General features: G+C 58.2%; 1 protein-coding gene across 1 annotated transcript in view; it reads left to right on the plus strand.

Annotated features, from left to right (window-relative positions):
• Window positions 1-13,473, plus strand: part of COL22A1 (collagen type XXII alpha 1 chain) — a 244,154-nt gene that overhangs the window by 56,215 nt on the left and 174,466 nt on the right. Inside the window, exons 6-9 of the mRNA XM_021088863.1 lie at window positions 1,198-1,321; window positions 6,019-6,294; window positions 9,984-10,064; window positions 11,067-11,183. Of these exons, the coding sequence (XP_020944522.1) occupies window positions 1,198-1,321; window positions 6,019-6,294; window positions 9,984-10,064; window positions 11,067-11,183 (598 nt within the window). The remainder of the gene's footprint in view (window positions 1-1,197; window positions 1,322-6,018; window positions 6,295-9,983; window positions 10,065-11,066; window positions 11,184-13,473) is intronic.

Consider the following 13,473-nt stretch of genomic DNA (forward strand, 5'->3'; position numbering starts at 1 on the left):
AGAGATATGGTAACGCTGGAGATAGGGAGAGGCGGCCTGTATGGACACCTGGGACATGCATCTGCTCCTCGTGTGTGCGTGTTATTTCAGAGCTGTGAGAGCTAAGCGTGTGTGGGAAAGAGCAGCCACACAGCTGGCCTTGTGATACAGTAGGAAGAGGAGGAAGGTGAGGGGTGGTGTCCATCGGTGGCCCCAAAGCCTGGGTCTGTGCAGACCAGTGGGGACGTGCCGGCTCCCTCCCATGTGTCAGTGACCTAGGACGGCCCTGAACCCAGGCTGGGAGCACCTGGCTGAGATCCCAGCTCAGAGAACCACTGTGACCGGTCCGGCTCAGATCTGTGGACCCAAACTCACAGAAGGAGCGGGGGAGACCAGTCCTTGCTCACAGGTTCTGCAGCCAGACGGAGGGTCCCTGGGGGGTCCGTGAGCCTGAGAACCAGGAACCCGGCCGCCCCCTCATTTCCCTTCCTGGCTCTCTGGCGAGACAGCCCCCACCCCCTCCCGTGCAGGTGGCTGGGCCCCAGGGCAGGGCTTGGCTGGGGTGCAGGGTGAGGGTGCAGCTGGTTAAGAGGCGAGCCCTGGAGCTCAGCCCTTCCTGGCTGGGAGCCTCTGCCTGCCTGTGAACCCCTGAGCGCCTGGCTGCCCTCAGCTGTGGCAGGAGCATCACAGCACCATCCAGCCGGGTGCTTCCGGCCAGGGACAGTGTCCCTTCTGTGTTTGGAGGCGGAAAGGCAGTTACAGGCCAGTCTGGGCTGGAGCTGCCGGGGGTCAAGGGACTCCCTAGGTGAGGGGCTGACCCCCCCACCCACCCACTCTGCAGGAAACCAGAGTCTGTGGAGATGGGAGGATGTCTCTGGCACGTGGGACAGGGACCAGGCAGGGTGGGATATGACAGTGTGACCTTGCTGAGAAGCAGCGGGGAGAGGTGAGGGCTGGGGCCGTTTAGCATTTATCCTTGACCCGGGGGTTATGGGAGCAGATGAGCACTGGATTTGAAGGGGCCAAGGGCGGGGCAGCGGGATAATGAAGGGCCGACAGAAGGTTGTACGGGAGCCTGGTGGAAGGACAAGGCAGCCGAGGCAGGCGAGAAGGCGGGCTCGAGAAGTCCTGGGAGGCCGAGTGGCAGCCCTGGGGTGCCTGGGCTCCCTTTGCAGCCTCTGCTCTCAGCCTGGCATCATCTATCTCGTCTCCCTCCAGGGACGTGTTCCCGCAAGGCTTGCCCGACGAGTACGCCTTTGTCACCACCTTCCGGCTCAGGAAGATGTCCCGGAAGGAAGACTGGTACATCTGGCAGGTCATCGACCAGTACGGCATCCCGCAGGTGAGCAGCGCGCCTTGTCTCCACGGGCCTGCGGATGTCTGGCTCCTTCTTGTGGGCGTGGCGTCACCCAGGTGCTTGGTCCAGGGATCTTGGTCCTGGGCCCGGGAGATGGAGGGCACCTGCGGGGGTGGGACGCCGCCAAACGGCTGCAGCTTCTTACCCCTTGATGGTCAAGGGCCCGGCGCCTCTGTCTCAGGGACCCTCGGCCCCACCAGGGAGGCGGCAGCCAGCGCTGCTGTCCGTGGCACATGCTCTGTTACCAGCATGTTCCCGACATAGTGGAATGAGCTGACTCAGAGCCAGCACATCCTGGGTGCAAACCTCGTGTCTGCTCCTTTTCTCGGCTGAGATAAATCCGCTTTCTGAGTCTTGACGTTCTTAGCCAGAAAGTGGAAAGAGAACGGCTACTGTGAACAGCAGGTTGGTGGGAACATCAGGCGGAGTAGTATGTCTGAAGCTTCTAGAACACCGCCCGATGTACAGTACAGTTTTCTGTGGTGGCCTTTGGTTTTACCCTGCGTGGGGCTCTGAAGCCTGGCTGTGCCGTCTCTGCTGCATCCCCGCTCTCAGCTCCGGGGAGGTAGGCCCACCCTTCAGCCACCTGCAGCCAAGTGAGAAGAGACCTGTCTCCTCACCCCAGGAGGAGGAGGTGCGAACCCCAGCCCTTTTGTTCTCAGAGTTCATGGACAAGCCGTCCATCGTGTACCCTTGACCCCCTGGAACGTGGAGACATTGCTCCGCTTTAAGGGCGTGGACACCGACTCTGGTCTCATTTGGGGTGGAGACGAAAGCAGGACGTGCTCGAGCCACTGCGGCACCGCAGCCGCCCTCGGCCGCTCCCCGAGAGGCCACTTGCCTGGTGGCCGCGAGCTCAGTCCCCCGTGGCCGAGACGGGGCCCGTCTCACCCCGGCTCACACGCTTAGGAGGAGCTGCAGGGTGTCCAGAGGGCCTTGCAAATCCTAACTCAGTCTCATAACCCTGTGGGCAGGGCCTGCTGTCACTGTCCTGCCACGAGGGGACTGAACCTCAGACAGGTCAGGACGTCCGCCTGTGTTTTCGTCGGTCCTGAGAGGGAGAGGTGGGATTTGAACCCAGGCAGTCAAGCTCTAGGCCCGCCTTTGAACCGTGGTGCCGGCGGGCTCTGGTCCCCATGAGTTCGTCCTGTTGCGCGACGTTCCTCCGCGCCCTGATCAGACAGATGCTCAGCGGTGGTCAGCTTGGCTGCCCAGTGGCCTCATTTCCTGCGTGTGGGAGGCTGGACGAGGAGACGAGATTCTTCTGCAGAGGCTGGAACTCCTGAGGGCCGGCAGCTCGGATGCCGACCTGCGCCCCTCCCTCTGCAGACACGCCGGCCTCGCGTCTCCAGTTCCGAGGGCCCTGCCATGACATTCCTGCGGGGGAGCCCGCGCCACCCTCTGTCTGCGTCCTCTTCCTTCATGGCCTTTGCAGGGCTGTGTGGGCTCGGCCTCGTCCCCTCCCTCTGCCAGAAGGAGCCCGGGGCTGGAGTCCGGCAGAGCCCTGCAGAGGCAGAACCTGCCTTTCCAGAGGGCCCCTGGCCGTTCCGGTTCCATTTCCCTGGAAGTGCCCTTGGTGGCCGCCCCCAGCCTTGGGGAAGTCCCGGCTGGACCAGGAAAAATAGACAAAAGGCCTCGAAGATGCTCTGGGAGCATCGTGGTGGGAGCAGCCCTCCCCCGGGCTCTCGGTCACACAGACTGTATCAGGGTCCAGATTTCTACAGCCGTGAGCCTGCCGTGTTTACCCATGGCCGCTGGCATATCCCCTTTTGTCATTTGGAGAAACTGAGGGCATGCCCTGGTCCCAGAGGTGGTGAGGGACAGGAAGGAGGCGAGTGCCCAAGCAGAGAGTGAGGGGTAGTTGGAGATGAGGCTCGGGACGGGGTGGCAGGTGGGATTTTGCAGCCTCGTGGGCCAGTGCAGGGACGTGAGCCCAGGCTCTGGGAGGTGCCAGCAGGGAGCAGGGAGCCTGGGAGACGGTCTTAGCCCTCAGGACAGGAGATGCTGCTGACTCAGATCGACGGTCACAGAGAAGTGGGGAGAAGTGATTGGGTCTGGACATGCGTTTAGGAAGTGGAACAGCAGGCTTTGCTGGTGGATCTGAGCCGTGGAGGGTCTTTCTGATCGCCGCCCCCACAACCCCCAGCTCGGAATGATGGATCCAGGACTCAGCCCCGCCCGGCCTTCCTCTGCTCTGTCTTGTGCTAGAAGAAATAGGAACCTTGGAGGAAAACCCACGTCCTCATGAAGCTCCCCAGGGGCTCGGGGATCCAGGACTCAAACAGGTGAAACTGACTTTAAGGAATAGCAGACCAGGTTTGGAGTTCCCATCCTGGCTCAGTGGTTAACAAACCCGACTAGGAACCATGAGGTTGTGGGTTCGATCCCTGGCCTTGCTCAATGGGTTAAGGATCCGTTGTTGCCGTGTGCTGTGGTGTAGGTCGCAGACGCGGCTCAGATCCTGCGTTGCTATGGCAGTGGCGTAGGCCGGCAGCTACAGTTCCAATTCAACCCCCATCCCGGGAACCTCCATATGCCACGGGTGCAGCCCTAAAAAAAAAAAGACAAACAGAAAAAGAAATAGACGACCAGGTTTAATCATAAGTATTGGATTATGCGTATGAGAAGTTTCAGGTTATTAGTCAGGGGTTCGTAGTTCTGTTTTCCACCCTAACCGTGACACACCATCCGACAGTGCCCTTACAAAGAAGTCTTGGGTCCCCCTTGGCTGTCCTGAAGCCACATGGGGCCCAGACAGAGAAACTAGAACACTCGGTGCTGGAAACACTGGCTGACGCCATGCAGGGCCGTCGGCACCTTCCTGTAACCTAAGGGCTCTCGTTCATGCTTCACTCATTCCCTTCGTACTGAGCGCTGCCATGTGGCGTTTGTTGTCCTGGCCACTGGGGTTAAAGAGATGAGCACGAGACACAGGGTGCCTGCCTGGAAGGACGGGGCAGGGCAGGCAAGAGACGGGCGGACAAGAGAAATGAACAAGATGCTTTCCTGTAGCGAGGAAGTGCTATGAAAAGGTAGCCAATCAGCACGCCTGTGGGTGTGAGAGCAAAGGACCAGGTTAGAATCCAGTCACACGTGTGCCAGAGAAGGCGACACTGTGGTGATGGCCTTGAACTTGCTGGCTTGACTTATCATGGGTAATATTTTCTTCTGTTTATAGTGATTTTTATTTTTGCCATTATACTGTGTAGACCAGTGCCTGACCTATCCTGAGTAATGGGTTAAGTGTTTCACATCTGCACTAATTCATTTGGTCCTTGTAACAACTCTTTGGAGTGGGCACTATCAGTGGTGCTGTTTTACAAATGAGGAAGTAGAACAAGGAGGTTAAGCAACCTGCCCAAGGTCGCACAGCTTAATAACGACACGCCAGTTTGGGTGGAGGTGAGCAGTCAGTAGTCAGCCCTAATTTTTGAAGAGTGTATTAGTGGCCTGTCTCGGGGTGAGGGAGCTGGTGAGGTTGGTTAAGGGTTAAGGTTAAGGAAACCAGTGAGGGATTCTGCTGTGTCCTGGGATTAGCAAGAGCAGGAAGCTGCTGCCCCGGGTCTGGAGGGCCTGGGCAGGGGGAGGTTGGGTCAGGAGGAGAGAGGGCTTCCAAAGGGCCCTGGCAGGTGAGGAATGGCCATCTGGAGCTGCGGGACAGCAGGAAAGATGAGGGGGGATCAATCCCCCCCCTTCCTGTCCTTTGATCTCCACTCCTATGGGCCTCTCGTGGGCCAGATTAACGGGAAGCCAGAGGGCACAGGGGTCTAGGTCAGGAGGCGAAGGTCAGACTCTGGAAGCCCAGATCCAGGCAGAGAAGGGGGCGCGTGGCTGTCAGTGCCGATAACCCCCGGCTGATGGGGCAGGAATGTGCGCCTCACCCACTGGCTCAGGGGATGCTGTGCCCTGCGCTGTGATGTCCCCACCGCCCTGCACTGATGGAGGAGGGTCCTGCCCACTCTGGCCGTCCTGACGCCTGGCAGGTTGCTTGCCTGTCCCAGAGGATGCTCGGGAGTATCGTGCGAGGGATGAAGACACAAGCACATGGAGGAGCACCTGTTCATTCATTCATTCATTCAGAAAAAGCAGAGAAAAAGTGAAATTCCCCTCCAGAGTTTTCCAGGTTTTTGCAAAGGGCTGTAGGGTGATCCAGTGAACAAGACAGGCCAGGCACCTGCCATTGAATGGCTTTGTTCTATGGGGGCTTCAGTTTCATCCTCAAGGTGAGAGACGGTGCGGGTTCATGGACAGGACCTCGCCCGGATGTGGACACGGGCGGGTTCTGTTTTGCAGCCTGGGGTTTTAAAAGGCGCTGAAACCCGTCGGGATTTCTGGTCGGTCTCACCGCAGAAGACTTGTGGTCTCACAGAGACGCCTTTACCTGCATAGCCCTTGAGATTTTGAGCCCTGGATTAACGTGGGAGCTCGTCTTCCCTTTAACACAGGGGGCAGGACAGCTGCAAGGCGGATGTTGGTGGCTCTCAGGAATGTCACTGAGGGGCACCAGGCTCAGGGCTGTGAAGGGATTTGCCCTCGGCTGACCGGCTGGTCAGGGTCCCAGCCAGGGTCCCACTCAGCTTTGTGGGGTCTGACTCTGCCGTCTCCCCTCCCATTTGTCCCCCCCACCCCCGCCCCGCTTCGGTGTCCCGCAGCTCAAGGAGCCTCCGGGCCTCTCTCCGCAGGTGTCCATCCGGCTGGACGGCGAGAGCAAGGCCCTCGAGTACAACGCGGTGGGCGCCGTGAAGGATGCGGTCAGGGTGGTCTTCCGGGGGCCCCGGGTCAGTGACCTCTTCGACCGCGACTGGCACAAGGTGGCCCTGAGTGTCCAGGCCCAGAACGTCACCCTGCACGTGGACTGTGCGCTGGTGCAGACGCTGCCCATCGAGGAGCGGGAGAACATCGACATCCAGGGCAAGACCGTGATTGGCAAGCGCCTCTACGACAGCGTGCCCGTCGACGTGAGTACCAGCCAGGTCCTGGGGTCTCTGGGAGAAGCCTCAGGGGCCCGGTGCCCCCGGGGTCCCCCACACCTGCCGTATCATTTACCCGGTCATCCCCTTGGACTGTCCTGGGAGGCGGGGCCCTGACTCAGAAAACTGCCGCGTCGCCATCACTCACTCCCTCGTTCCTTCAGTTACGTCGCCACTTCATCATTTATCACGTGCACATCGAGCCCCTCCTGTGTGCCGGGCACTGCGGACAGGGGCGGCTCTCTGCGTCTGTAGGTGGACAAGGGCATGGGAAGGGAATTAGCGTTAGTTGCCTGTAAAAGTGAGCGCACCCTGACCCTTTTCTCCTCTGACACACACACACCCACACACACACACTTTCGGGCAGGGGAGCATCTGCGATGCGGGAGAAGAGAGCACAGGAGCTTCTCACTCCCTGAGGGAAGGGGGCTTTTCGAGGGCACGTGACCCACCAGGACTTGTTCTGGGTGAGCACATGCGCGGAGGTCAGGTGCATGTGAGCTGGGGGCGACCTCTCTCTGAGAGACCCCCGGGGGAGGGGAGGGGCTGACCGAGTTCCGGGCAGGGGGCCGGGCCGTCTGCTCTGGGGGCCACGGGCTTGCGGGCCAGGTGACCTGGGTGAGCGTGGCGCCTGGGAGCTTCCGTCTCCTTGTCTGTGCGATGTTATTCATGAGAGGGAATCGATGATTCGAAGGATTAAGAGATCCAGGATGAGTAAAACATTTCGAAGCGTCCATGCAAAGTGAGTACTTCATAAATATTAGTAAGTCGTATTATTTTTGTAGTGTAGTTACACATATTTATGTAATTATAGGATAACTGTTGTTCATTATACTAATTATATGTACACCTACTTTGGTCCAGGTGCTGAAAATATAACCTAATTTGATTCTCTTAATGCCTGTGAAATTTCTAAACTATTTCTCTTTTTAAGTAAGCTTTGATTGAGGAAATAAATTAACTCACTCAATAAATACAGATTTTATTTTATTCTTTATTGAAGTCTGATCATATGCAATAAAATGCAGAGTTTTGGGGGGGAGGGGGGAACCCGTGGCATATGGAGGTTCCCAGGCTATGGGTCTCATCAGAGCTATGCTGCCAGCCTACACTACAGCCACAGCAACTAGGGATCCAAGGTGCGTCTGCGACCTACATACACCACAGCTCACAGCAACACCAGACCTTAACCCACTGATTGAGGCCAGGGGTTGAACCTGCAACCTCGTGGTTTCTAGTCGGATTCGTTTTCGCTGTGCCATGGCGGGAACTCCAAATGCAGAGATCTTAAGTCTGGGTCTGGATGCATCCTGTCAAATACGCATATCAGGGTAGTGAGTCCTCGCCTGGCTCCCCCAGACCCATGCTCTGCATTGCAGCCTGGCCCCTCCAGTCCACAGGGCAGTGTCAGTGGTACATGCTCGTGCTGGTGCTGTGCCGTGGGGTTTGTGTGGTCAGGGGGGTGCTGTCTGTCCGCCCTGGGCGGATGCAAGCGCCCTGATGGACCGTGGCTGCTGTTTGGGTCTTGTCTTTCAACATTGTGTTTAAATAGTAGAAAAAGCTCTCTGACTTTCTGGCCTCACTCAGGCGGAAGGATCACATGGAGATCATTGCGTGAATGACTGGAATTAATTTCATAGTAGAAGCATCAGCGGTCGTGGACCCCAAGCCCCTCCCTGACCCTGAGTCTCTGCCGCCTTCTCGTCTCTGTCCCTGCAGCCTTGCAGGACGGGCCCAGCTGTGTGCATGTACCGGTGCTCATGCAGAAGACAGGGCCCTTGCTCTAAAACAGGCCATGTTCAAAGACGTGATTTGGTTTTATTATTTTCTCCTGTCTGTGGGCTGGTGTCTTTGGAGGAAATAAAACAGGCGGACAACTGGATCTGTTACTGTCTCTGCTGGGCCGAGTCAGTGCGGTGAGGCAGGCACCTACAGGGCACGGCCCGGCGCCAGGAGGGTGAGGTTGAGCCGACCCCTTGCCCAACCAGCTTGTTCAGGGCCTCCGAGGGCAGCACAAGGCAGGTGCGAGGCCAGGAGCCTGCAGCATCGGTGTTTAGTGAAATAAGCATCCCTCCATCCCTTGGTTTGGCTCAGGTTCCACTCGATAAATGTTGGTCCCTGCATGCGAGCATCCCCTCAGCCAGTGCCTCACTTAGCTCAGTGCCTCTGGGCATCTGCTGCGTCGGGGACTGCTCTGGGCGGGATACAGAGGAAGACAAGAGAGGACACAGGCTGCCCCACAGCCTCAAAGAGGGCACGGTTTAAAAGGTGAACTGAGAAATGCACATAAAACCAAGGTGCCTTGTGATAATTGCTATTATGAGGATGTGTAGGATGACGAGTGACAGGGAGGACCCCAGGCTCTGAAGGCTGGTGACAGAGGTGAACGGGGAGGGAGCCAGCCTTGGGAAGAGCAGGCTGGAGGGAGCATGGGGACCGCGAGGGGAACGCAGGAGGGAAAGCAGGGCTCAGTGTGTCTGAGGAAAGAGGGTCAGGATGGGGAGCCCGGGGGTGGGGGGAGATGGACGGAGTCACCGCACAGTCTGCTGTGTTCAGCATCAGCTGTAGCACCAGGAGCCAAGTGGTGGAGAAGGGGCCCCGTGAGCTCTTCTTGGCAGCAGAGGGCATGTATCAGTTATCAATTGCTGCATAACAAATACCCCCCCCCGAAAAAAAACAGATGAAAACAACCAAAAGTTATTGTCTCCTAGTTTCTGTGGTTTAGGAATCTGGGAGGGGCGGAGCTGGGTGGCTCTTTCATAAGGTCTGTCATACGGTCGCCATCAAGCTCTTGGCCATTGCTGTGGTCTTGAAGTTCAGACGGGGCTCAAAGACCATCTCCAAGCTCACTCGGGGGTTGCTGGCAGCCTCCTGTGGGCTGTTGGACTGAGGGCCTTAAGTTCCTTGCTGGGGGATTGCTGGAAGTGGCCCTCTGTGTGTGAGCTTCCCCATGGGGCAGGCAGTGACCCCCAGGCTGAGTGATATGAGGGGGGAGAGGGGAGAGGGAGAGAACGCACACCCCATTCAGAAGCCAGTCTTTTTATAACCTGATCTTGAAGTGACATGCCATCACTTCTGCCATGTCCTGTCCCTCCTGCACTTGGCGGGGTGTGTGGGGGAGGGCAGTGAAGCTCCACCCCCTGGAGGAGCATCGCAGGATCTGTGGGTGCCTCAGTGTAGTTCTGGGGGGGACTAGGAGTTTGCTGGTTTCTCAGGGACCACGTGCAGAGGCTTGAACGTGAGCATCCGAGAGGCAGGATGTGGCAGGGTGCAGGTGCAGAGTGCAGAGAAATAGCCCGGGAGAGGCCGGCCGAGCCAGCACCCTGGGGCCAGCCTCCTCCAAAGGGCCTGGCCTCATCTGCAGACTTGGCTCGCGTGCATGCGCCGGGCTGTGTGCATCTGTGCACACATGTGCACGCACACAGGCACGCACATGTACACATGTGCAAATGTGCATGCTCGTATGTGCACCTGTGTGCGACTCCACAGCCCCTTTGTGTTATGTGGTATTAAAGAAAGTGATGGGGCAGATTTTTCGTATAAAAGAAGTTCAAGACACCACGTGGAGATGCCTGAAGAGCTGAATACAGGGACACGCTGAGCGTCTGGAGACTGATGGTGACAGCACTCGGGCAGGGCAGAGCCCCAGACTCACTCTGTCCTCTCCTTCCCCCCAGTTTGACCTGCAGCGGATTGTGATTTATTGTGACTCCCGACATGCAGAGCTGGAGACGTGCTGTGACATCCCTTCGGGTCCGGTAAGTGGAGACTCGTGTGTGCCTGGTCAAGCAGATATGGGTTGGGAAGCAGGCCGTGTGGTCCGTCCAGGTCTGCCAGGAACCCCCAGGGTTGTGGGGAGCGACGAGGCCCAGCTCTGGGAGGGAGAGGCAGAGGCTGGCAGTGTGTTCCCAGGAGCAGATGGCATCCAGGTGCCAGGGTCAGAGGAGGGGAGCCGTGGTGAGCTGGGCTGGTTAGCAAGACAGGGGAGGCCCCGTGGGTCAGGAGTGGTGGGGCAGACCAGAGCTGGCAGACCCTTGGTGTGGTTCTGCCTCTCCCGGGCCCCCGCCCCCCCGGCAGCCCCTCTCTCCACTTGCGTGTCAGTTCCAGGGATGCTTGAAAGGCAGGCACAGTCCTGCCTCCCAGGGTTGCAGGCTAAGGTCTACGTGCAGTTCTGTGGTCTAGTGCCTAGGGTACAGAGTGTGCCCTGTCTCAGGACAACGGGGGCCCTGGCACCCTGGGGGGTTGTTTCCAGGGCTGGGACTGGGGGTCAGAGGAGCCTGACTGTTGAGAGAGGGGAGAGAAAGACAAGGGAAGAAGACAGATACGAGCAGGAGGGGAAGAGGGAGCAGGGCTGTGGTGGGGGTGAGGGAATAGGTCATTGCTGAGCACCTGCTGGGCTCCTGGGTTCGAGACTCTGAGCTGGGTGTCCTCGTCCTGTCCCATTAAGCCCTCCTCACTGCATTGTGATGGGAACGCCCTTGTTCCCATTCTGCAGAGGTTAAGACTGAGGCTCAGAAGTGTTAGCCATTCTGGCAGGTGGCTGAAAGGCCAGTTAAGTGGCTGAGAGCGGTTGGCCCACGCTGGTCTGATGCCAAGGCCTTGGGGCACCAGGACCTGCGGTCAGATGCTCCTTGCCCTCCCTGCCCGGGCCCGACACCCTCAGGGCTCCTGGCTCCCCTCCGCCCGTGCAGCTCCAGGGCAGCTCCAGGGAGCGGGGCTGGGCAAGAAGCCAGGTTCTGACCACCGTGCTTTCCTTCCAGTGCCAGGTGACCGTGCTGACCGAGCCCTCGCCCCCTCCCCAGCCGCCCCCCACCTCTGGCAGTGAACAGATTGGGTTTTTGAAGACCATCAACTGCTCCTGCCCACCTGGAGAAAAGGTACCATCCAAGGGAGATCAGCAGAGCCAGGGGTGGAGGCGGGAATTTCCCATCATGCACGTGGGCTGCCAGGGCAGCATGGCCCCAGGTTGCAGATGACTCTCGCGCCAGGGGACTGTTCTTGCTCCTCGGACTTCCTTCCTCCCTTTCTCCCTCCCTGCTTCCCTTCCTTCTGCACCCGTGGCACATGGAAGTTTCTGGGCTAGGGACTGAACCCACACCGCAGCAGCCACCCGAGCCGCTGCAGTGACACCAGATTCTTAACCCGCTGTGCCGCAAGGAGCTCTGCCTTCTCCTTTCTTGCTTGTGTGCCCCTTGGGGGAGCTCCTTAGACTCAGCTCTACCGAGCATCTCCTGAGGTTACTAATGGATGCCCAGTGTTTTGCCGGCTCCTAGCGATTGCCTCTTTACTCGTGTGCAGCTAAAGCCAGATTGGCTTTGAGAGTACGACTGAGCAGGGCGGTGGCAGAGGGTTCACTGTGCTCTGTGGAACCCCCTTCATCCCTTGCTTCTCACTTTTCCTGTCATTAGCTGTATTATATCATCTAAATGCATGTATCAGTTTATATCTATATATTTTTTGGCCATGCCCATGGCATGCAGAAGTTTCTGGGCCAGGAATCGAACTCATGCCATAGCAATGGCAATGCCAGATCCTTAACCACTAGGCCACCAGGGAACTCCGATGTGAGCAGAGTTTAATGCCTCTTGTTTCTTATTTATTTATTTAGTCCTTTTGCCTTTTTCTAGGGCCGCTTCTGTGACTTGTTTCTAATCTTAAAAACTAGTGTGTTTCTGAACATCACTGCCTCCCGCTGGCCTAGGGGAGAGGTCTCTGACTGCCCGAGGCCTTTGTCTGCTCTTTTTCTGTAGACCAGCAGCCCTTTTAATAAGGGCTTGAGCAGAAAAGACAAATACCTCCTACAAAATGGACATGACCCTTCGTGAAGACCTGCTGGATGGGTGGTTCCCGGGCCCTGGTGTCCAGCGTTTGGTGTGTCCATCGCTCTGTCCCTCCCAGCTCAGGGCCAGCCTGCAGGAGGTGCTCCCCAACTTTGTGAGCGCCTCGAGGCAGAAGAACGAACTCGAGCTTGAAGTGGAGTGGACACGCCTTAGGGATTCCCTAACAGTTGTGTCCACTAGGCCTGCCTGTCCCGGGGGACTCTCCCCACCCTCCTCTCCCCTCCTCATTCTCCTGCCCTCCCGCCTTTCTTCTTGCCACCCAGAGCACCCCCACGGCGCGCTCAGTCAGGTGGGGGTGTCCGGCCATGGCCCGCCTTGCAGAAGCCCCGAGGAGCCAGCTCCCTCAGGGCTTGAGCTGCAGCTTTTCCTGAAGGAACCCGCCTCCGGCCTGTACTGGGTTGGGCCTGGGAGGGAGCCGGGGGAGGGGGCGCTGGGCAGGGCCACAGGCAGACAGTGCGTTGAGCTCCTTCTCACCTGTCAGCGTCATGACAAGAGCAACTGTCCAGACCCAAGTCTTTGGAATCCTTGTTTTCAGTTTAAAACCCCGAATGAGAGGGGTGACTGCGTGGGGGCTCTGGCTCACGCTCACGCAGACGGACTGTGCCAGGCGGTGGCTGGCACGGACTCTGCCCAGTTCCTGGTTCCCTGGAGTCCTGCCGTGGGTGTGTCCCTGGGAGGGAAGGCTGGGGTCAAGCCGGCTCCGGCCTCCCTTCCTGCATCTTCCCACACTGCATCTCACAAACACTGGCTGGATCGCCGCTGGGCTCCTCAGCTCGGCTTCCAGACCCCTCCCCACTGTCCCCTCCCTGTGTGGCCCCTGGTGGGTCCTGCTTGCCTTTCTAGACTCATCTCACTCCGCTTCCCCCTCCCAGTTTCCAGGTAGGCAGGAGCTTCCTGTTCCTCCAAGGGGTCTTCCTCGCCTGCTGGAGTTTGTGTGTGCAGGAGCTTCTGCCCGCATCTTTTTCTCTTTATCTGCCTAATGCTGCTCTCTTTTGAAGACATCCCCAAAGAATTCTTTTCGGACCACCTTATATGGTTCCCCCCCTCCCTCCTCCTCCCTCCCTCCTCCCTCCCTCCCTCCTCCCCCTCCTCTTCCCTCCCTCCCTCCTCCCCCTCCCTCCTCCCTCCCCCCTTCCATTATTCACATCTGTGCAGTCCATCCAACAGCTGTTTAGTCCGCACCTGCTATTCACGGGACATCATGACCCCTTTCTCTCCCTCTTTTTCTGTAGCAGTTTTCACAGTGTATTTAGAATGTCTACTTGTCTTTACTTCCATAAGCTCCTAAATCCCAGGTGGTAAAGATGGGATCTTTCCGTGTCAACAT

The sequence above is a fragment of the Sus scrofa genome, chromosome 4 (genome assembly GCF_000003025.6).
Source record: "Sus scrofa isolate TJ Tabasco breed Duroc chromosome 4, Sscrofa11.1, whole genome shotgun sequence".
NCBI lineage: Eukaryota > Metazoa > Chordata > Mammalia > Artiodactyla > Suidae > Sus > Sus scrofa.